Genomic DNA, 25,667 nt, shown 5'->3' on the forward strand with positions numbered 1-25,667 from the left:
GATATCCAAACACTAAGATATAATTGCTTACCGTTTTCCTAATCTATGCATTTGTATTCCTTTATTGGCAACTTCTGCAGAATGCTCTTCAGATTCACAGAATGACCAATGATCATTTAACAGTGTTGTCCTTATCCAGACAATATGACAGCGACTTTAATGGTTCACAGGTATATGTCAGTGGTTAGCTAACTGTGTCCTCATTAGGGCAAAGAGAGCATTAAGGCAAAGAGAGCATTAAGGCAAAGAGAGCATTAGGGCAAAGAGTGCTGTGAGAGAGCTGTGAGAAACAGTCTTAGCTGAATGTACCAGGTAGATTACAGAATAATTATAATTCCACTAAAAATTATTTGATTTAGTTATTTATTTTGTCATAATCTAGATGAAACTCTATAAATGAGTCAAATTAAATTTGACAAACACTATAAATAAAGTATTTACTCCAATTTGTTGATCTCTGTCAGATATTGCTATTTGGATGAGTGGACAGCCCAAAACAATCCAATAATAAATGTTTTATTACATTAAATAGCCTAATGTTAATCCTGTTTTATACACTAAGGCAGCAGTAGTCATTTGTCCTTAAAATTAGTAACCACATGCTGACATTACTGTAACTATAAATGTTTTCTTCAGCAATCATAGAACGCATGTTTGTTCAAGATTGTCTGCGGAGAACTTAACTACTTCACAATACAATTCTCTAACAGCATTGCACACTTGCAATATGCACCTTTGATGTAATCTAAGCTGAAATTTTGTTGAGCTATAAGAAGCATAGAGGTGAAGTGTATAACAACAGATCTCATCAGTCAACGTCTGAAGCACATATTACGCACATCTCCAAGGTGACGAATTATGATTTGTAACCGGTGGGCTGTTGTAAAAGATTTAGGCCATGTAAGTTAAATCCAAATAACGTCAGACGAATGTCAGTTTGACAAAATCAAACCCCTTCAGTAGCTTTCAGTAATCTTAAAGAAAAAAACACTGCAATGTAAAATGTGCAGGTGGATTAGCTACTTTTCCAAATGAGGACGTAAACTTTGTTTCTCTGATTTTAAGTGAATCGATCTATGAGTATTGAATGCTCAATCTGCGTATAAATCCTCTAAGAAAGCACTTACAGTGCCACTAACGTAGCAGTCTGAAGTCTGGTCTCCTAGTTCCCATGGGCTACACTTTCATCCCTCTGTCACATCTCTCTCCCTCTCTCTTTAGGTCCTTTAACAGACCACCTCCACCACCGATGCCCAAATAAGGTGTTCTCTCCACGCAACACCCTCCACTTTTAGAAAATCTGTTGAGTTTAGATTCTCCAGAAACTTTGGATCTCAAACACACATCTTTTATTCAAAGGGTGTCCGTAATCACAAATAAATAGCGTTTGTGGCGATGAGCGCAGTGCAGAGCTGGGGGAAAGAGTGAGAGAAGAGCCTATCTCAGGCAAGAGCAGATAACTAGTAGATATGATTCCCCTGATAAGGAGCAGTAATTTGGCTTTTAGAGAACGCTCCAGGGGGCTCTGCGCCGAGCCGCACCGCTGATTTACTGTGTACCCATGTGAGTGTGTTTTTTAACACATTTTTTTTATCTCTGGCGTTGAAGAGCTTTTCATCTCTGATGATTTTCTCTTTTTTATGTATTTCCCCCCAGAAGGTGAGATCATAAACCCAGCGAAGACAGAGTGGCATGTTTTAAAGCAATGGACAAAATACAAATATTTGAAAATGTATTTCATGGTAATTATGTCAAGTTTCATGGCCCTGGCACACTACTGAGGCGCAGCCTGGATGCCTTAATTTGTATAGAAATTGTAATCATTTGTTCATTTCAAGGTGAAAATTGCATTTTTTAATTTAAATTGTATCCTGCGTGATAGGCTATTATCTAGAAAAATTGTCTCTGTGTATGGCGGTCTATACCCAGGCGTCACGCCTGTTAGGAGCCCACTTCTCCTGAGAAAGGGCTTATGTATGTATCTCCTGACTGAATGCACCAAGTTTGTTCTTTACTTAGGGGCCGCCACTGTGCACACTCATTTCCATTTTTGTTATTAATATTAATTAGTCTGAGAGCACAGTACAGATTAATGTAAATCAAGCTGGGTTTCACAGTGATTTTTATCTCTCTCTTAGATTTACAACTTGGCCTTTTTCTCCCTCATCTCTTTTTCAAACTCCTTCAGGGGAGGTGTGTGCATGTGTGTGTGTGTGTCTGTCTGTGTGTCTGTGTGTTTGTGTGTGTTGATGTCTGTGAGTTCATGCTTGACTGTCTGTTACAATATGAGGTAAAGGTCATGGCATAATACATAATCTACAGGTACCTTATATTATAGTAGCAATATATAATCTACAAGTACCTTATATTACAGTTCTAATACATAATCTACAGGCATCTTGTATTATATTTCATATACATAATCCACAGGTTCTTTATATTCTAGTTGTAATACATAATCTACAGGTATTTTATATTATCCTTCTAATACATCATCTACAGGTATTTTATATTGTAGTTCTGAGACATAATCTACAGGTATCATATAATTATACAGTAATACATAATATGCAGGTATTTTATTGTATAGTTCTAGGTATAATATACAGGTATTTTATATTGTATTCAGGCCCTGTAGTCAGGTTTTGGTTCCCCATAAACACTACATATGGTACTGTATATCAATTGGATATGCCCCATTTGTAAAAATTGCCCCCTCAGTCATTTCACCCTGGAGCCTGGCCTGATAGTAGTAGTAATAAATAATGTACCAGCCTTATATATATCATAATTATAATGCATCTACAATCTACAGGTAGAATATTATCATTGTAATACATAGTATACATGTATATTATTGTTCTAATACACAATCTACAGGTACCTTATATATAGTTACAATACATGTTCAGAGATTTCTAAACATGCTGAATGAAGAATAATCTTTTCACCTCTTGTTAAATATTCAAGTTGAACCAATGATACTGTACACAGAAGAACGAATATTCAAAAACATATCTAAAGTAGATAAAGTGTTCTAAAAATAATACTTTTTCATGGTGTGTCTGTGTTTGTGTGTGTGTGAATGCATGTATGTATGCATGTGTATGTGCATGTATGTGCATGTGTGTGCGGGTGTGTGTGCGTGCGTGTGTGTGTGTGTGCGTGCGTGCATTTGGGATCCTAGAGGTGACAAGCAGAAAGCTATGGCTCAGGTACATGGCCAATGCTGGAATAATTACAGGATTTGGGGGATTATTATACTGTAAGTGCTTTCATGGTGACAGCTGGGAGCTTTTTTAGTCCCTGTGACACATAAGCTCAAAGAATAAAACCCAGTCTTCCTAAAGCCTGTCTTAATCATTCCTCAGCATGTACCTACACAAGGCTTTGAACCCTCGCTGAGAATACTATTAGAATACTATTATCATATTCCAGATTAATCCTCTATCATTATGGAGTTTTGATTTCTTTAAATGCAGCCCAAAATCTTATTACCATATTAATATAGTGTTTTGATGATTATTTTTTATTTTTGTCCCATATACTTTCTATACTTTCCTCACTTATTACAGGCAGACGGTTTCCTCATGACGGAGAACTCCCTCTGGTTGTCTCCTTCCCGTCTCATTCTCCACCCCTTTCAACCGCTCGTTCTTCAGTAGCAACTTTTACATTACAGCATGGCCAAGGTCCTAAATTAGATCCAAATCACTGCGTCTGTGGCTCTGGAAGTGTTTTGCGGGCTGGCCTGTACTCTAGCAGTGACTTCTCCATCCCACCCCTGCTGCCTCCTGAGTGATAGGGTCCATGGTCTCCTCTCTCCACTCTGAGGCTCAAGAGTTTCATTTCCATCCCTGTGATCTAACAAACCCATTACCTCCAGCAGCCACGTAGCTCTGCACCGGGCAGGACACAAGCCCCAAGCCCTGGCCCGGGGACTGACTGACTGACACAGCCCAGAGGTAAGCCACCGTGGCACACCGCTCAACCACCTTCAATGGCCATACGTCCGAATAGGAGAGCTATATAGACAGGCCCTCTGCACATTATCTAAACCATTCCAGAGAGGCGAGAGGAATCGGCTCTTGTGGGCTCTGTTTATCCTCCTCTCCTGTAGTCAATCAATTAGGGGATCAAAGGAGGAGAGTGAAGTGTCACAAAGCTTCTCCCACACACCGCTGGCTGGGGCTGCCACCTCGGCCCTTGTCCTGATTTGACTGACAGCAGCCCAGAAAAAACCACGGTCCAAGGCTGGGACTTCATGAACAAATATGAGACCATAGGGGACAACCAGAACACACATTTCAGAGGGATAGAGTTAACCGTGAGAAACACACTGAGTAAAGATCATGAAAACATAAAACCACTAAGATCCAGTGGCATATATCTAATACTGGATGACAGACAACTCTGTGTCAGTTCTTTGGAAATTTTTTTACAACTATTTTTATATATTTTTAAAAAAATAAATTCAATAAACAGTTTAACACCTTAACATGCATTTCCCGAATTACTAGTTAATTAATTTCATTAACTTCATCAAGTCTTTCGATTTCTCCTATCAGATAGACTTGTACATTTCCTATATTAGACCAAAACAATCAACTGCAAATCTTACTTTTGAGGAATGTTTTGTTGTGTTAAAATATATTTTTGTTTGTTGTATTCAAAGAGGTTTTTGAGACAAATTTCTAAATCATTATTTACTCACTTTTGTGTTTAAATAACAATGGAATAATGTTTTTTATTTTTTATTTCCTATGTATTTTAACTTGGTGACAATAGAGAAAATCATGTTTTTTCATTAAATGCACAAGATGCCTACTCAATATAATGACCACAGAAAGCCAATGATTGTGTTTTAATAAAATACTGTATGAGAAATAAAAAATACAAAAAATAATCACAAACAAAATGTAATCATTTATGTCTATCTAAGTAGCCATGAGTAGATGATTTATCCTTAATGTTGTATTTTGAAAAAGATATCATGCATATTTAATTAGCAATTTAGGGCTAAATTCCATAAAGCGTGCATTGCAGTGTTTCACTGTATATCTTTTATTATTGGCTAAATTAACTCTGGTCCTGTGTACTGTATAAAAAGCTACACCAACTACCAGGGTGACCCGCTTCATAGGTTCTCTTTTACTTCAGAATAAGATGTCTGTGGGCACAGGATGAATAGTGGAAGACACTGCATAAACATTATGGTGGGTTTCAATGAATCCCAGCCTGATATTACATCCATTATACAGTATAACATAATTTTGTCTAGTGGAGGCACTGCCAAATCTAGTCAACATATAGCCCTTCTAAAATAAGGGTTTGATCCTGGAGTCAAAAAATATATTCTCAGTGATTTCTGACTTTGTCTCAATAAATATAATAAAACATTAAGTTGACTGATTGGGGAAATATGCAAGTGTTTCAAAATATTTATTTCATTTAATGTGTTTTCTGCATGTCGTTCAACAGTGGCTACACGAGATTGTAATTTACCACACAACTAAGTCGGAATGCCACCCTGGATGGCTTTTAACCTACCAACCATTAGTTGTGACAGTGCAATTCTTAAGAGAAAAAAGACCATTCCAGAAAAAAGGCCCAGCCAGTCCCAGACAGATGGCAGGTGGAAAGATGATCAGAAAGCTACACGGACAAACATGCAGATAGGCTAGGAGATAGACAGACAGACAGACACAGGGGTGGCAGCGTAGGCTGGTGGTCAGCAGTATTGAGCCAGTAACTGAAGGGTCGCTGGTAGGTACCAAGTTGAAGAATTTATAATTCTGTACCCCAATGCTTCTAATTGTTGAAAATACAGTGGTTCTCAAAATTATTCATCCCCCTTGGATGTTTCCCCATTTAATTGTGTTACAACACAAAATTTAAATGGATTTAATCAGAATCATTACCACTCAACAAAAAACTAAAGAGCAAATTGTTATTTATTGCACAAGAATTCACCACCTTTGCTTTGACTCAACTGAATGAGCTGTGATCAACCAACTGTATTTAGAAGTGAGTTGGAGTCCACCCCTTGTACATTTAAGGTGATTTACATTCAGGTTAAATACACCTGTCTCTGGCAGGTTCCACAGTTGTAAATACAGTTCCTAACAAAAACAACATAACCAAGACAAAGGAAATTCGAAGCAAATCTGGGATAAGTTTAATCAAAAGCACCAATCAGAGGTAGCACATACAATCATTTGCAAGGCATTAATACCCCCCAGAGCACAGTAGAGGACATTATTAACAAATAGAGAGAATATGGCACAACTTTGAATCTGTCTGGAATAGGCCGTCCACAAAAACTGAGTATCCGGGCAAAAAGGGCACTAGTCACAGAGCCCATCAAGGGCTCTGAGGCAAGTCTAAAGACTCAGTTTTACACTCTGCACACTGCAACAATAACCCCCGTGCTTAAAAAATGTGGCCTTTCAGGGGGTGTGGCACAAAGAAAGCCATTGTTGAACAAAACTAATATGAAATCTAATGTTTGCAGAGAGTTTGGCAGAAGGCCTGTGGAAGACTCTGACACCAAGTGGAAGAGGATTCTATGGTCTGTTTAGGCTTTTTGGCTTCAACCCTAAGTGCTAGGCAAACATACCACCGCACATCATCCTGAGAACACCATCCCTACTGTGAATCATGGTGGTAGCAGCTTCTCTGTGTCAGTGCCAGGAATGTTTGAGGAGAAAATGGGCAAAATGGATGCAGCAAAGTACAGAGAAAACCTCGAAGAAAACCTGCTGATGTCTGCAAGAGACCTGGGAAGATTCATCTTCCAGTGTGATGATGACCCCAAATATACAGCCAAAAAACAAAAAGATTAATGTTCTGGAATGGCCCAGTCAAAACCGGAACCTCAAATCAATTAAGGATACGCAAAAAGACCCAAAAGCACCAAAGGTCTCCATCCATCTTAACAGAGTTTGAGCAATTTTGCAAAGAAGTATGAACATGAATTGTTTTGTCCAAATGTGCAAAGGTTTTAGGGACTCATCCATATAAACTCATGGCTGTAACTGCTGTCAAAGGTGTTTCTACCTAAAATTTACTGAAGTGAGTGAATCCTTACACAATATTTTCTTTTTTGTATTTAGAAATAATTTACAAATTTTCTTTCTTTATTTGTGCTGATAACTGGCAAAAACTCCTGATTACATCTGTTTTGATTTCATGTTGGAACACAACATGGTGCTACAATTATTGGCACCCCTCATAAAGATGAGTAAAAAAGGGTAATAAACCAGAAAAGGAACCGGGCAAGTCTAGTTCAGCAGGCCCGCAATTGAAAGTGATGAATGTTGTTGCCCACGTTGGATTCAGCCTGTCTTTAGCCACTACACCACGGAACTGCACGCCTATCTAGTGTCGGTATAGCATCTCCACATTAGATGATTTTGACACCCATTAACATCACACAAAGTTTGAATATTTCGCTAGACACCATTAAACATTGTGCTAAACTGACTAACGTTTCTTATTTAGTTTGCCTCCCCCACAAATAGCATCTATGAACTGTATGGCATTTGCCACTGGCCATTTAAACAGCTTATTAGCCATTCGTGAACGCCTGATCATGCATTAAAGCCCTCAAAAAAGAATATGATGTAATTGATTACATCCTCTGTTTTTCATTCAAGTCCTCTGTACGTCCTCTGTTTTTCATTCAAGTAACAGATCTACTTTGCACTACTTGGCACGTGTGCATTTTGTAAGCCCCCTGAGAGAAAGAGAGAGAGCGCACGGGTTGCAGGGCTGGTCATTGTTGGCATCTCTGGTGGCTATGGATATGACAAGGTGTCTCCTGTAGCAGTAGAAACATTAGGAGCAGATGAGTCTGGACGTGAGAGTGCCACTGACTCATTTGAAGCTACATGCTCAAGTTGGTGAAGGGGGCTAAGTACCAAGTATTTTCAAGGCATGCCTTTACCTGCTGTTTTGTACATAGCATATGATTTTAGCAATGTAAAGAGTTGATGTCTGATTGACAATGTATAAGTGTAGGCAACTAGCATTTACTTAAACATTTTCATGGGGGGGGTCTAAGCCCCGAATGTATTGTGATCCTAGCAACGCCTCTACAGCTGGGCAGCAAACTGTTAATCTGTTAATGATTTATAAAAGAAGTTAACATTTTTGTTAAAGGTTTAACATTTAAATTTACTGTGAAACCTATTATCAGACTAATTAAGTTCCTTTACATTTAACTTCTGTCATTTAACATTCCGCTAACACAAAATCTTCATAAATATACTTTTACAGTCTAAGACAATTTCTGCTTCAGTCCAGAGTGGGGAAAGAGACCAAATTCAATGCTTGCTGTGCTGAATATCTAGATGCTATATTCAAACTAAAAAATATATTTCTCTGCAGGAAGATTGCGCGCTAGCCTCAAGGATTCAGAATGAAGGTTAAGAGTGAAAAACACATTTGGGAACCCTCGTATTACTTGCAAGCAGCTATTCATGTGTTGTACTGTAAACATCATCGGAATGGCTCTCTATTATCTGTGAAATGGATGAGTTATTCATTGTTATGCTGGGGTGAGACCTTCCAAAATTGGAGTAACTTCAGCTTCACTTTTTGTTGCCACGCCTTGACTGAAAAGAAAAAATTAAATGTAATTTCACTTCAGGAATCCAATGAAAAAAAACATTTTTTACAATAAAGATTATTGTAAATGCTTATCACTGACTTCCGTTTAATGGTTATCGAAGTTAACTTTTTTATTTACTGTGCCCAGCTACAATGGATATAAAAAGTCTACACGCCCCTGTTAAAATGGCAGGTTTTTGTGATGTAAAAGAATGAGACAAAGATAAATCATGTCAGAACTTTTTGCACTTTTAATGTGATCTATAATGTGAACAATTCAATTGAAAAACAAACTGAGGGAAAAATGAAAAATAAAAACCTTACAATAACCTGGTTGCAAAAGTGTGCAACCAGGGGTGTGTAGATTTTTTCTATCCACTATATGTACAGTCAGGTCCCGAAATATTTGGACACTGACACTAATTTTATAATTATGGCTCTGTATGCCACCACAGTGAATTTGAAATGAAACTACCAAGATGCAATTGAAGTGCAGACTTTCAGCTGGGGGTTGAACAAAAATATGATATGAAACGTTTAGGAATTGCAACCATTTTCAAGCACAGTCCCCTTATCTCAGGGGCTCAAATGTTACTGGACAAATTTACACAATCATAAATAACATTTTCATTTTTAATACTTTGTCGAGAATCCTTTGCAGGCAATAACTGTTTGAAGTCTGGAATGGATTGACATTACCAAATGCTGAGTTTCCTCCTTTAGGATACTTTTCCAGGCCTTTACTGTAGCTGTCTTTGGTTGTTGTTTGTTCATGGTTCTTTCTACCTTAAGTTTTGTCTTAAGCAAGTAAAATGCATGCTGATCAGGTGATTGACTCAGCATTGCACTATCTTTCACTTCTTTGCCTTAAAAAACTATTGGGTTGCTTTCACAGTATGTTTTGGGTCATTGTCCATCTGTAAAGTGAAGCGCTGTCCAGTCAACTTCATTGAATTTGTCTGAATCTGGGAAGACAATACACTCAACTAAAGGATTATTAGGAACACCATACTAATACTGTGTTTGACCCCCTTTCGCCTTCAGAACTGCCTTAATTCTATGTGGCATTGATTCAACAAGGTGCTGAAAGCATTCTTTAGAAATGTTGGCCCATATTGATTGGGTAGCATCTTGCAGTTGATGGAGATTTGTGGGATGCACATCCAGAGCACAAAGCTCCCGTTCCAGCACATCCCAAAGATGCTCTATTGGGTTGAGATCTGGTGACTGTGGGGGCTATTTCAGTACAGTGAACTCATTGTCATGTTCAAGAAACCAATTTGAAATGATTTGAGCTTTGTGACATGGTGCATTATCCTGCTGGAAGTAGCCATCAGAGGATGGGTACATGGTGGTCATAAAGGGATGGACATGGTCAGAAACAATGCTCAGGTAGGCCGTGGCATTTAAACGATGCCCAATTGGCAGTAAGGGGCCTAAAGTGGGCCAAGAAAACATCCCCCACACCATTACACCACCACCAGCAGCCTGCACAGTGGTAACAAGGCATGATGGATCCATGTTCTCATTCTGTTTACGCCAAATTCTGACTCTACCATCTGAATGTCTCAACAGAAATCGAGACTCATCAGACCAGGCAACATTCTTCCAGTCTTCAACTGTCCAATTTTGGTGAGCTCGTGCAAATTGTAGCCTCTTTTTCCTATTTGTAGTGGAGATGAGTGGTACCCGGTGGGGTCTTCTGCTGTTGTAGCCCATCCGCCTCAAGGTTGTGCGTGTTGTGGCTTCACAAATGCTTTGCTGCATACCTCGGATGTAACGAGTGGTTATTTCAGTCAAAGTTGCTCTTCTATCAGCTTGAATCAGTCGGCCCATTCTCCTCTGACCTCTGGCATCAACAAGGCATTTTCGCCCACAGGACTGCCGCATACTGGATGTTTTTCCCTTTTCGCACCATTCTTCGTAAACCCTAGAAATGGTTGTGCGTGAAAAACCCAGTAACTGAGCAGATTGTGAAATACTCAGACCGGCCCGTCTGGCACCAACAACTATGCCACGCTCAAAATGGCTTAAATCACCTTTCTTTCCCATTCTGACATTCAGTTTGGAGTTCAGGAGATTGTCTTGACCAGGACCACACCCATAAATGCATTGAAGCAACTGCCATGTGATTGGTTGATTAGATAATTGCATTAATGAGAAATTGAACAGGTGTTCCTAATAATCCTTTAGGTGAGTGTATATCCCTATACACTTCTGAATTAATCCGGCTGCTTCTGTCTTCTGTCACATCATCAATAAACATTAGTGACCCAGTGCCACTGGAAACCATGCATGGTCGTGCTATCACATTGCCTCCACCATGTTTTATAGATGATGTGATATGCTTCGGATTACGAGCTGTTCCAAGCCTTCTCCATACATTTTTCTTCCCATCATTCTGGTACAGGTTCACCTTAGTTTAATCTTTCAAAGAATGCTGTTCCAGAAAAGGGCTGGCTATTTTAGATGTCTAATCTGGCCGTTCTATTCTTGAGGCTTATGAATGGTTGGCAACTTGTTGTGAACTCTCTGTATTTGCTCTTGTGAAGTTTCACTTGCATTGAGTGCTTGTTTAACTGCATGCTGTGGGTTCAAAGCAACTGCTTCCAAATGTGAATGCCACACCTGGAATCAACTCCAAACCTTTTACCTGCTTGATTGATGAAGAAATAATGAAGGAACAGCCCTCACCTGTCCAAAAAACAGCTTTGAGTCAATTGTCCAATTACTTTTGGTCCCTTGAAAAACAGGGGGCTATATGTTAAATAGCTGTAAGTCCTAAACCCTTCCTCCAATGTGGATGTAAATACCCTGAAGTTAAAGCTGAGAGACTGCCCATATTCATTATATAACTGTAATTTGAATAGATTTTTAATAGATTTTGGTAAACTGCCAATACAACAAAACTTGTGTCAGTGTCCAATTCTTTCCAGACGTAACTGTATATGTATCAACATATATAAACTACTGTTCTAAGGTTTGGGGTCACATTTTGTGTTTGCTAATCCAAGTTTATCATTTTAAAAGGCTAATTGATCATTAGAAAACCCTTATGTGATAATGTTAGCACAGCTAAAAACTGTTGTGCTGATTAAAGAAGCAATATAACTGTCCTTCTTTAGACCAGTTCAGTATCTTCTGCATCAGCGTTTGTGTGTTCGTTTACAGGCTCAAAATGGCCAAAAACAAAGAACTTTCTTCTGATATTCATCAGTCTATTCTTGTTCTGAGAAATGAAGGCTATTCCATGCAAGAAAATGCCAAGAAACTGAAGATCTCACACAGCACAAACTGTCTCCAACCAAAATAAAAAGAGCAGTGGGAGGCCCCGGTGCACAACTGAGCAAGAGGACAAATACATTAGTGTCTAGTTTGGGAAACAGACGCCTCACAGATCCTCAACTGGCAGTATTATTAAATAGTACCCGTAGAACACCAGTCTCAACATCAACAGTCAAGGGGTGACAAAAACTGTTATGGACAGTCATATCTAAGCTTGAGATGTTCAGATCATTTGTGAGATGCAGACTAAATGAAATATGTTGTTGGAGTTCTTGATGCCATCTGTCAAGCCTGGTGGAGGCAATGTGATGGTGTGGGGGTGCTTTGGGGTGGTAAAGTGGGAGATTTGGACACAGTAAAAGGGATTTTGAAGAAGCAAGGCTATCACTCAATTTTTCAAAACCATGCAATACCCATTGGACGATGTTTGATTGGAGCCAATTTATTCTTACATCAAGACAATGACCCAAAGCACAGCTCTGACCTTCCCTAACTATTTAGGGAAGAAACAGTCAGCTAGTATTTCTGTAATAATGGAGTGGCCAGCACAGTCACCGGATCTCAACCCTATTGAGCTGTTGTGGGAGTAAGTACCCATCAAGCCAATCCAACTTGTGGGAGGTGCTTCAAAAAGTATGGTGTGAAATCTCTTTAGAATACCTCAACAAATTGACAACTACAATGCCAAAGGTCTGAAGGGCTGTAATTGCTGTATAAGGAGGATTCTTTGATGAAGCAAGGATTTAAGGATACAATTATTATTTCAATTAAAAATCATTATTTCTAACCTTGTCAGTGACTATATTTCTTATTTATGTCTCGGAAAACAAGGATATTTTTTAAGAAACCCCAAACTTTTGAATGGTAGTGTATATCAAAAAGATATCTGTTTCAGTTTGATAACTAGCCAGGGTTAATTATTTGAATGCTCCAAACTTATAAGACCGTTTTGTTGTGGGTCATGTTTTAACATTTGCTTTGAACAACAGGGCTAGTAGGCTAACCTGTTTAGTCTGTCATCTAAATACAAAGTCACTTTCATGTTCAACTGTTTCACTAGAACAAGTGAATATAGTCAAATCAAAAATCATTGATAAGAAAATCTAAAATGACTGCAGTTGCTGGTCATTGTCTACAACATTTCTTTTTATCTATTTCTTATTTGACACATCAAATAGGTTTATTTAACCTGTATAATAATGTTATTAACGTGATAATTTTAACATGCAATGGCCCAAACAACATTCCAGAGAGAAGTGAGAAGTTCGGATGAATCATCACAGGCCTGCTTAATACCCAATTTATTGGGCTGGATTTCCTATATTCCATAAGAATTACAAATTTATTTTAAAACCATGTAAACTGATTTGAAACATAAAAAAAATACATTTGGCTGGATCGGTTTTAGAGATTTAATTGATAACAGTTAGGCCAGTGTTACAGTAATCACACCAACAGGCAGGTTTTAGAGCTTTAATTGATAACAGTTAGGCCAGTGTTACAAGAATCACACCAACAGGCTGATTTCGAGCTTTAATTTATAACAGTTAGGCCAGTGTTACAGTAATCACACCAACAGGCTGTTTTAGAGCTTTAATTGATAACAGTTAGGCCAGTGTTACAGTAATCACACCAACAGGCTCAAGGTAGTAAATACCAATACAAGTTCCCACTAGTCTAATACTTCATACAGCAGAATAAATTATACCATGGTTATATACATACATGCAGAACAGAAAGGGAAAACACAAAAAAGCAAAACACAGATGCCATAAAGCAAGTAAACAGGTTAGAGGTCAGAAGGTGGGTGGGTAGGGGATAGGAGTCATACAGTAATGTTTTGAATATCCAAATGTCCATTAACACAGTTTTAGAAATGGATTTGATGCACTTGATTTTTTTTAAATGTCATTTTTTTAATATACACAATAATGGGTCTTTATTAAACAGAGACTGCCAGCCGGTATTCAGTCGTTCAGTTATCATTACTCTAGATACACATAGCCAGAGAACATTGGGGTCCGTCCCTTTTCTAAAAAAAAAGACAGGTCCCCATCCGTCAGTGGTATCAAAGCTGTACTGCTGAACCCCTGGACATTGATTCATACTGAGAGGTTAAAGGTCAGATACATTTTCATGGTCAACTGTAAGGTCTGCACTTAGATCATGAGTCAAGTGCAGGAATACACTTTTCAGTACTTTGGGTTGCACTTGTAGGTGTGGAGTAATAGGTTACATCTTGTCACCATCAAAATGCATTGGTCCATCTCTCGCAACCGAACTAGTTGAGTTTTTACCTTTTTTATTCAATTATTAATTTGAGGATGTATAATGAAATTGTCTTCTAATTTAATATACATAATTCCCTACTTGGCTGGACGCAAAACACTGCATTTAAAGAAAATGAATTATAACAACAAACATAAAGAAACCAGTCAGAAAACTAAAAGATACATTGACTTCCGTAAATCCCTTGCTTAACTACCACTGAACATTGTTTTTGTTTTAGTATAAAACATACTCTTTATAAACAAACAATACACAATCTGCTCCGGCTACTGTACATTTTCCATTTATAAGCGACTAAGGGTTTAATCCTCACTTGAAATATGCGAATATAACTCATAGAAGGATGTCAATGGTGTCCAGGATGAGTCAACGTTCACCCATTTCATGTTAGGATTCAACCCAATTCATTGTGTCAAAGGTCAACTATGAGTGCTACACAAATGTTTCATATCAGCTATTCTTAAAAAAAATGTTTTTTTTTTTTTTTTACATTTCTGTGAGTGTGTCGGTCAGCGCAGAAGTTGAATGTCCAGTGGAGCCAGAGAGGGGGCCGTTACCTGTGCCCTTTCAAAAATTACTGGATTATTTGATTTGCCAAAGTGCATGTGAATGGCACAGCATGTGTATTCTCAATCTCATCACGGGCAGAACAGGAATGTGTCTGCATCAGTCAGCCATGCCGAAGGAATGTTTCAGAGGAATGCCAACTTGGTCCAAAGCAAAGTTGTAAACAGCTACATGTGCCTTTAAAAAATGTCCTAATTAATCTAAGAACAACAAAAGAAACATGTAATGAGAAGGGTCATTTTGAATTAGCTTTGCCACTAGGTCTGTGCTCTTAAATCTCCTCGACCTAAAGTCACACAGAGCTCTGTGCAGACAGGGTTGCTGGGTAGTGGGTTTAGTCCTTCTTGGCAAGGACTACATTTCTAAACAAAATACATTAATTTCCCCAATCCTGTTTTTACAAACAATGACCTCCTCCCCGTGGAGTACAGCTAAAGATGGGATGGATGTTGGTGGGGGGAAGCCATTGGCCGCCAAAGCGCTGCTAATTCCCAGTAGAATCCGCCCAGCCAGACATCCTACTGAGTGGCCAAGTTCTTTAGGAATGTCAAGTTGAACATGAACGCGGGAAGGTCAAATTGCTCACCAACATTAGAGCTCAGGGAACAGAAGGAGCAACAGCAGCCTGGAAAACAATCAGCTTGTCTTTCTGACTGGGCCAACACACACACCCAGCATCACACAAAAAGACTTTGAAGGAACAATAAAAAAACGATGATATACATCTTAATCAGAACAGCAATGATAATATTAACAATATCAATCAAAATAACAAGGGTGACTGTCATTTGAATGACACTTGGTCTTGGTGAACTACTAGAAACAACAAGGTCAAAGTACATGTGGAAGTGTCTCCGAGTGTGTTCTGGACTGGAATGCAGCCGGCAGCATGAGGGCGTGTACTCCATGCGGATTGGGGACATCGTCTCTAGGTCGTCCGAGCAGAGCCAATCAGGGGTGAGGAGGGCACAGGGGAGGGGCCGAGCCAAAGTAAGGAGCCTGCGGGTGAGGGCGAGACCACCCGGTGGGCGTCGACGGAAAGGCGGTTCTTATGACCAGTCCTCTCACAGTCAGGAGCCTAAAAGACATTCTCACACACACAAACACGTCCTGACAGCCTGCTGGGTGGGTGTGTCCTGCTGCAGAGGGCGGCAGGGTGGCGTATGTTAGCTTAGACTGGGTGGAGCCAGGCGGTTGCTAGGGCGTTTCAGTAGGCCTGTCCCGTCTCCACCTGCAGTAGTCCCAGGACAGCAGAGTGATCTCCCAGCTTCATCCTCCTCTGGGTGGACAGACTCACATTCTTGGCCAGGTAATCCACCGCAGCTGGAGAGAACCGAAACACACGGAAACACGTGAAAATGTGAGGGATGAACATGAATATGGATGTATGCTAAATACACAAACACATGTACATATATGCGCACACACGCATGCACGCACGGCAGACGGCCCACTCTTAAGACACGCCCTTTTCTGACCTTGTTCAATGCCATTTCATTTCTCTGTGTGACTCTGTTCAAAATGAGTTATGGCAGAACCAAGTGGAGTAGAATGAGAAATAATCTGAAAGCTAAACAATCTCTCCCATGCCCTGTCTGAGGTTGGCATTGACTTGGCACGGGGCATGTGCTAGCTCGCTGTGTCTCCACGCTGTCACTCAGCATGGTCCTAGTATGTGTTGGTTCTGCCAGTCTTCATTACACTTGGCATCTGTGATTTCATGCCCTCCACACTTCCCATCACCAATCATTTTCATCAGCAGACAGCAGCCTTCTCTTCTGTCCTCCACTCATTAGCCAGCCACTGTGCTCAATCACTGTCTTAATTAACACACATCAGATCACATCCACACCGACATCACTCTCTCGCTGCTTCCCTCTGCAAGCTGGCTGGTGATAACACTACTGTCACGCACGCACGCACACACACACACACACACCCACCTAAACAAACATTCAATGGTGTACAAACAGAACCAAGCGGAGGTTAGCTAGGGAAGTGTGCTTCAGTTTAACACTGATGAAGGGTTGTGACTGCATCAGTCAATAATTATGCTAATCTAATAGATCAGACTGTTTCCTGTCCCGAGGTGTGTGTGTGTGTGTGTGAGGGACAGAAAGAGGTGGCCAGGAGGACAGGGTGGCCCCTCAGGGTGTGTTTCTCCCTTTGAAGAGGCCCTCCCTTGGTTCCCAGCCAAGCGGAGCAGAGTGGGGTGTGACTAAGCCAGTCAGCACCGGAGGGGACTCAGAGACCTTTATCAGGAGCACGTGTCTGCTCTGACAGAGCGGGGGTCAAAGGTTAGGGGGCAGCTCGGCCTGGGAGATGGTGATGGAGGTGGTAGGTACCATTTCCTCAAAACATTTCCTATTTATACTGTTTCTCAATAGTGTGGAATTGTTTACTGGAACTGTGATTAAACACACCTTTAGCAGAACAACAATGGTAAAACGCTTAATTGGATTTGAAAACTTGAAATGTCATGAATAAATACAAAAAAAACATTTTTTAAATATATTTGTTTACAAAGCATCAACATTAAATTGCAACCTCTTCTTTTCATCAGAAGAGAAGAGGTTGCAATTTTCCACACAGTTTTCAGCCGAAGGTAAATACCACTGCACAAAACAGAATGGCTATGGGTTACTCCTAGGTCATCATCTATGACATTAACATTATGAACTTCTTCTGCAGAAGTTAATGCTCGTTGGGGAATAGCCTTTGTATTGAACACCTAGAATTTGTTTATGATGACACAGACAAATAAATCCTGCCCACTACCAGTTGCTTTTCATTTTCTTCTAGATCAGGAATATATTTGATTTTATATTAGTGAAATTGTTGCGTAATATGTGAAAAAAAGCATTTTCACATAATTCTGCCGCTTTGGATAGTTGTATGTCCAGTTTGGAACATTGTGACATCATGATAGAGTGATTATATATAAATGTCAAATATATATATATATATATATATATATATATATGTATACACAGTGGATATAAAAAGTCTACACACCCCTAAAATGTCAGGTTCTTGTGATGTAAAAGAATGAGACAAAGATAAGTCATATGTCAGAAATGTTTCCACCTATATATGTGACCGATAACTTGAACAATTCAATTGAAAAAAAAACTGAAATCTTTGAGGGGGGATAATTACGTTGTTGAAGCCCCTTTTGATTTTATTACAGCACTCAGTCTTTTTGGGTAGGAGTCTATTAGCATGGCACATCTTGAGGTGACAATATTTGCCCACTCTTCTCTGCAAAAGCTCTCCAAATCTGTCAGATTGCAAGGGCATCTCCTGTGCACAGCCCTCTTCAGATCACCCTACAGATGTTCAATTGGATTCACGTTTGGGCTCTGTCTGGGCCATTCCAAAATGCTAATATTCTTCTGGTGAAGCCATGCTTTTGTGGATTTGGATGTGTGCTTTGGGTCGTTGTCATGCTGAAAGGTGAACTTCCTCTTCATCTTCAGCTTTCTAACGGACGCCTGAAGGTTTTGTGCCAAAATTGCCTGGTATTTGGAACTGTTCAAAATTCCCTCCACCTTGACTAAGGCCCCGGTTCCAGATGAAGAAAAACAGCCCCAAAGCATGATGCTGCCACCACCATGCTTCACTGTGTGTATGGTGTTCTTTGGGTGTTGTGCAGTGTTGTTTTTGCGCCAAACATACCTTTTGGAATTCTGGCCAAAAAGTTAAACCTTGGTTTAATCAGATCATAACACATTTTCCTACGTGCTTTTGGGATACTTGATGTTTGTTTGTGCAAACTTCAGCCGGATGTTTTTCTTTGTAAGTTAAGGCTTCTGTCTTGCTGCCACCCTACCCCATAGCTCTTCATATGAAGAATACGGGAGATTGTTGTCACATGTACCACACAGCCAGTACTTGCCAGAAATTCCTGCAGTTCCTTTAATGTTGCTGTAGGCCTCTTGGAAGACTCTCTGACCAGTTTTCCTCTCATCTTTTCATCAATTTTGTCCAGTTCTTGGTAATGTCTCTGTTGCACTATATTTTCTCCATTTGATGATGACTGTGTTCAGTCTTAACTGTGTTCCATGGTATATCAAATGGTTTGGAAATTATTTTGTACCATGGCTTTTGCTCTGAGATGCAACTGGTAAAATGTCAGGAAAAAGAGCTGAACTTTATTTGTGATTAATCAGTGTCACTTTAAAGGATGGCAGGTGTGTAATGACTTCTACTTAACACTTTAGTTTTAATGTGATTGGTTAATTCTGAACACAGCCACACCCCCAGTTATAAGAGGGTGTGCACACTTATGCAACCAGGTTATTGTAAGGTTTTTATTTTTAATTTTTCACCCTTGAAGATTTCAGTTTGTTTTTCAATTGAATTGTTCACATTATAGGTCACATTAAAAGTTCTGACATGATTTATCTTTTTCTCGTTCTTTTACATCACAAAAACCTGGCATAGGGGTGTGTATACCTTTTATATCCACTGTATATATATATATTTATATATGAACATCATGATATAGTAATTTTCTGATAATATACATCAATATAAATGTACATTTATGTTAATGCCGTTCCATACAGTTTTGTTACTTTGATTAATGTATTTCTAATTTGACATCCCACTATACATACACACCCACACACACACACACACACAAATTCAGATGCAGTACTTACTCTGTCCATACTGGCTGTACTGGTATCCGGCGGTGACAGGATCCACACTGTAGCTGGTGGCACTGTAGGTGGGGGGGCAGTAGGACTGGGAGGAGGCCAGGCTGTCCACCCCCTTGATAGAGTCAGAGCGCTGGCTGCAGCTGGCTGAGATGGGGTTGGAGGATTCCAGGCTTCCATGGAGGGGGGAGATGGAGAAGTCATGCTGGGACTGAGAGGGGACCGCGTTGGGGTTACTCAGGATGCTCATCACCTGGACGGGACAGATGGGGAGACAGAGGTGGAGTTAAAGAGGCCTCTTCCTAAACAACTAATGGATGGGATTGAGTAAATGCACCACGAACATGCAACAAGCACCCGAAGATATTACACCACAGAATTGTCCAGAGGTAGCTCCCAAAAAACACATTTAACTTTAATAAAATGGTCCAAACAAACATTTTTAAAAATGGACCAAACAAACAGGAAAAATGTATGGGGGGAGGGATGGAGATGGTGTGAGAGAGGGAACGAAAGGAAACGTGGTGCCACTGGGTTCAGTTTTGTGGGACAGCGCAGGGACAGAAGGGGCTCAGGGTGATAATAGAGCCACCAGCAGTGCCAGACAGCCCCTGGATTTCCCAGTCTGGGGGCCCGAGGAGGCCTGAGGCATGCACCACAACAAGCACCGAGGGACTCCCTAATCCCCAGCCCCTAGCCTAGTCATCTCATGAATAGTAATGGAGTTGGAAGCAGTAAACGATCCCCTTAGATCAGATCCCCACAGAAATAGGCTTTACAAGCCTCACCAAAGGGGCTACTGCTAGTATGGGTCAGAGTTAAGGCTAGGGTACCTATCATTATTCATCCCCTTCCATTTCCAACACATCAACACAATGTCGATAAGGATGGTAATGAAAGAGTGCTGTGGACACCGTCGTCTCCATTGGACTAAAGGCACAGCTCTCCACCACAACACTCTGCAGATGGAGGCTTCCACTGAGCTTCTGGCTTCACGATAACACTTGCATTTTCCTTTAAGGAGGGCAGGGTGAGGGAGAAAGGAAGAAATTATCCCACACATGCTTCTCTTCTACGGCATGGAAGCATCCTCTCCAACATCAGGTTCACGTTGTATCTGGCTATGCTGGACTGGCCTTTGGCCCTTTGGCTGCTAAACCAATTAGCCCATCATGGAGGTGGTTACACGCACACTCTCTCTCTCACACACACACACACACACACACGCACACACACAACATTGACATCACAATGTTTTCCTAACATCTGCCTTCTCTCACACACACAACACACACACACACACACACATACACATTCACTCACTCACACGTTCCAAAACCATTGACAGAGATGTTGCTATGGTCCACAAAACCAAAGAGAAGGACATGGCACCAGTCAATCAAACCTTTTCAACTGTAGAACCTCTTCAGCAAATGCAGCAATACTGCTCAGCAATGCCAGACACACACGCCGCATAGGGTCCATTTATCTTACTCTGCAAATTAATCAAACTCTACAAAAAAGTCTCTGAGGAAATATGAAGGACTTGAGGCACATCAGACATAAAGGCTGGTTAGTGATTTCCTCATGTTAATTCTATCAGGATGGAATCCCCCACCATCCACCAGCCCCACAACCTATTCAGACAGAACATGTGACATGTATCCATAAGAGGAAGATTCATGGCTCATTGCTTGCAGGACATGTGGGATGTTCCCCCCATATGGACCAAAGATGCAGAACAGTCCTGCTCAGTGTCCAACCCCTATCCCCTCCTGAGCTGCACTAGGCTGTACTATGCTGAGCTGTAATATGCTGTTTTGTACTATCCTGTGCTATGCTAGGCTGTACTATGGTGAGCTGTACTATGCTGTGTTGCACTATCCTGTGCTGTGCTATGCTAGGCTGCACTATGTTGTGTTGTACTATGCTGTGTTGCACTATCCTGTGCTTTGCTATGCTAGGTTGTACTATGCTGAGCTGTACTATGCTGTGTTGTACTATCCTGTGCTGTGCTATGCTTGGCTGTACTATGCTAAGCTCTACTATACTGTGTTGTACTATCCTGTGCTGTGCTATGCTACGCTGTACTATGCTGTGTGGTACTATCCCATGCTGTGCTATGCCAGGCTGTAGTACACTATGCTGTACTAAGCAGTGCAATGGTATGCTATAATATGCTGTGCTGTACTAAGCTATGCTATACTATGTTGGGCTGGGCTGTACTAAGCTGTGCTGTCGCACACTCTACAGTACTGGCATGTAATGTGGGGCAGGGCTAGTTAGTGGACAGGAAAACAGATAGCTTCAGGGTGTGGACCCAATTTAGTCATCAGTTAATTAAAGCTTGATAACATTGCTTCCATTTTTCTAATGAAATGGCGAACAATCAGAGTCTGTCCTCAAATCAACCTAATTACTATTCATACATTTCACAAGTTCTTCAACAGCAATGGACACTTATCTTGGACAATATTATAATGCATTTTTTCTCAAGATTGTAAAGATTGCCACTGTAAAAGACACATTTTCTGGAAGGTTCTATCCTTGAGATGCCCTGGGTGATTTTGGTTAGCTGATGCTGGAGGGGGAACAGGTAAGCTCTTGGATTGAGCCTGGGTCCATATTAGCAATCTGAAATGTCCTACTGCTTTCACACAGCTAAATAAAAATCAATGCCATTTCACCACTTCCCCCTTATTATCTGATGAGGTTGGTGATATTGCTGATATGGAGTATCAGCTGCAGGATGTAACACAGGCTCTTCTCCAGAACAACACCACTCAATACACACACACACTAACCCTCCCTTTCAGAACAGTCCTCCACTTCTACAACCACCCCCTCCTCCCTCCCCCTCCCTCCCCCTTTCCCTCCATGTCCCTCCCTTTCTCTCTCCACACAGCGTCCTCAGTGGCCCAGTGTTCGTTTGTTGTTTGACTTTGTGCTAGTGCTGTTGTAGGAGATAATGTGAGCCAGGACCAGTTTAAAGGACACTGCTCCAGGGCGTTCCTGACTCTCTCTCTGCAGATAGATTACTTTATAAATAATAATAAAAAACTAATTAATTCTCTCAACTTCTGAGCCCTCCAGCCCTGCGGCAGAATGAATGGAGAACTGTAAATTGATACAATGTGCATCCTTTCAGATAAATAAATAGAGCACTTGCGACACAAAAAGAGGTTCTTTCATACCCTGCTAATTTCCTTAACAGTCAAATTATATATTTTTTTGTCTGCTTAAATGTTTGACGAGCCTTTGCTCTTTGTTGGATTTGCTCCTAGAATAAAATAATGTAACTTGCTGTAAGGAAGTTGACTGACAGAAAAAGCGGAAGGCAATATTTTCTTAGGCTCCAACAAGACAGAAAAACATTGCATGACTTAATACATGTAACACTTGCTAACAGTGACGTTCAAGTCACTAATTCAAAGTAATGTGTTTCAGTCACAATGTTATTCACTGCCCTTCATTTCAACTATTTAAAGTGTAACATCGAAACAATGTTTACATTATGCATTCACAGTCATGAGACGTGTTAAGCCCACCTTAAAGGACCAGCGCAGGCCAAAGGTGATTTTCCTGCAATTTTGTAAGTGTACAACACTGTGTGATCTAATTAAAACTCAGAAATTGTGAAAATAATATGCCTTTTTGTGTGTAAGAGCTGTTTGGAAAAAAGATCATGTGATAACAGCCTGTTGGGGTAAGACGGAACTCTGGGCAAATAAATATGATTGGATTATAATTGATCAGCCTCGAAGCGGGAGACCTGTAGAACCATCTAAACATCCAATCAGGGCTCAGTATGTAAATATCTTAAAAACATTTTAAATATTTCAAGGCCGAAGGAAGCTCAGAGAAATAAATGATACATTTATGTTCTGAAGTAAAATAGACACACATTGTGTAGAATTATAAAGACGGCACTGTGCCTTTAACCCTTGAATGACCACATCAGGATGGATTGCATTGGGCCTTTAACCTTTGAATGACCACATTAGGTCAAAGTGCACTGGGCCTTTAACCCTCGAATGACCACATCAGAACAGACTGCTTTGGGCCTTTAACCCTTTAATGACCACATCAAGATAGACTGCACCTGTTCACCTGTGCTCTCTGCTCATCACACTACCAATGGGAGGCTATGTTCACTAGGCTAAATGTTATTTTCTTAACTGAAATATTTCAAGGCGAAGGTTTTTTAAATCTGAATAATTGTGATACAGTATTAGCAAAAGAGAGAATAGAGTGCACATACTGTAGATATAAAGCTAGGAACAGGGAAAGAGAGAGAAGACAGACAGAGAGTTATAGTGTGAGACACAGGCTTTTGGAAGTACAAAGACTCCTGTAAGACTGAATTGGCCTGAGGGCCAGCCTGCCTGGAGAGCAGATAGGACAGCCCTGTGTTCCATTCTCGGCGCCAGCACCCGCGCCAACACACCCTACTCCACAAACACTCCTGTTAATCTGCACAAGACTGGATTAGCTCCCCTGTCACCGAAAGCTCCCTGTTCTGCCCAAATCGAATGCCCCCAAGACCTACCTTTAAGTTCCACAGAGGTCACAGGGCCAGAGAGGAGAAAATAAGCACTCAAAATGTCCGGAAGTTATCTGAGGGGTGCAGAGCAACATCTGGCCCCTTGGCAGATCTGCCTGTCTGATACAGGCTTCAGCCGGGAATCACTTCAGATCAGGAATGATGATGACACCACATTTGGGTCGATATTTCAAGGCCAGTCCTGGGGGTGTGATTACAGAGAATGAATGTATTCACTGGCCTATAATAGGTCAAGCAGTATGAGGATACAATGTGGGCTGATTAGTTAACCAAACAAATGGGAAAATCTTTAACTAGTGAAATTATTATTATGAAATCAATGTCATATTTTTGAATAATTTCCGAGAACTGGTCAAATGTATATTTGAAATCACGCGACGCCCTATTTTAAACCTTGTGTATCACAAATAATTTCCAGAAAGCAGGGTACAGCGATTACGTGTTGAACAAAATCAAATCAGGCAAATCAAATCAAAAGAAGCAATTTCTTCTACGTTCGACAGAAAATAAAAATAAAAGATCAAGGACATTTTCTAAAGAGTCAAAGGACCAGTTCGACCCAGAGTCCACCGCTCCCTCCCCGCATGAGGGACTGAGAGGGGCCGCCCAGCGGGCAGCGGGCCCCTCATCTGAGCAGACAAAATGACTATTTAAAAATAACAGCGATTGCATAAATTGAATTAGAGCGTTTTGGTCACGGTGGAGGTGGTGGAGGTGGCGACAGCGGCAGGGGAGCAGCGTGGAGCCAGGATGCAGACGGCTGTGTTCATGGCAGGCAGCAGATGATGGGCCCTGGCCTGCGTGTCAGCGCGTTAATTGGCCGCGGCACGTTAATCAAAAGTGAAAAGTGTCTTCCGCCGCCAACGCTAGGGGACGAAGAGGCACTGAGCAGGGAGAAGGGAGAGGGACACTGGAGAGAGTAGAGAGAGAGGGAGAAATGGGTTTTTGAAGCGTGTGGGGTGTATGGCAGGCGGCGGGGGGGGGGGGTGGGGGGGCTGTTAATTGTGTTCAATTAAGTGCCTGATTGGCACTGACAGAATCTGGGCATTGACAAGCTGGGCACAGATGAGGACGATTAGCGGGCATTGGAACAAGCTGTCACTTCTCACAACACGTTAGCCTTCCTGCAGCAGTTCTCTCCACCCTCAAACACTTTTCAGCCACAAACACTGAGTGTTTTATGAAACGGTTATACATTGGAGAACCCAACGTAATACTAATCTTTCCACAAATTCCATATTATCAGAAATAAATGCTGATTCCACATTGTTTCATAATAGTTAATAACATTTAAGAACAATTGCTTTAATAGTTTTCCTCTCAAAGCCCATTCTCCACCTCTCTAATGCTATTCAGTCGTACACAGCTGCTTGCTACTATCCAGAGAATGCCTACCTCCCTCTCCCCTTTCTTCCCTCCCTCCCTCCCTCCCTCCCAAACACCCTCCCTCCTAAATGTCCCACAGTGCGTGCAGGGCCCCTCACTAAACAGAGGTTAATATGCCGTCTATTGGGCTGCAATTGGAGAACGTGTGGGGAGCAATCCTCTATTCTCTGCTAGTGATATGCTTGAGTTACTATGGGATGGATTCAGCCACCAGGAACAAGAGAAACCCACTCCAATACACACAGACATACAAACACAGACACACACACACACACTCACACAGTGCAACTCTCCTCACC

At 40.9% G+C, this 25,667-nt stretch overlaps 1 protein-coding gene across 8 annotated transcripts in view; it reads right to left on the reverse strand.

Moving 5' to 3' along the window:
- Window positions 1–13,321: 13,321 nt before the first annotated feature.
- The window catches only part of pax7a (paired box 7a), a 55,832-nt gene continuing 43,486 nt past the window's right edge, over window positions 13,322–25,667 (reverse strand). For all 8 annotated transcript variants that reach the window (XM_010881684.5, XM_010881679.5, XM_010881681.5 and 5 more), the window contains exons 8-9: window positions 19,422–19,671; window positions 13,322–16,077 (exon numbers count right to left, since the gene is read on the reverse strand). In XM_010881684.5, coding sequence (XP_010879986.1) covers window positions 15,962–16,077; window positions 19,422–19,671 — 366 coding nt within the window. In that variant the 3' untranslated portion in view covers window positions 13,322–15,961. The remainder of the gene's footprint in view (window positions 16,078–19,421; window positions 19,672–25,667) is intronic.

Source organism: Esox lucius, chromosome 17 (assembly GCF_011004845.1).
Source record: "Esox lucius isolate fEsoLuc1 chromosome 17, fEsoLuc1.pri, whole genome shotgun sequence".
In the NCBI taxonomy this organism is placed as follows: Eukaryota; Metazoa; Chordata; class Actinopteri; order Esociformes; family Esocidae; genus Esox; species Esox lucius.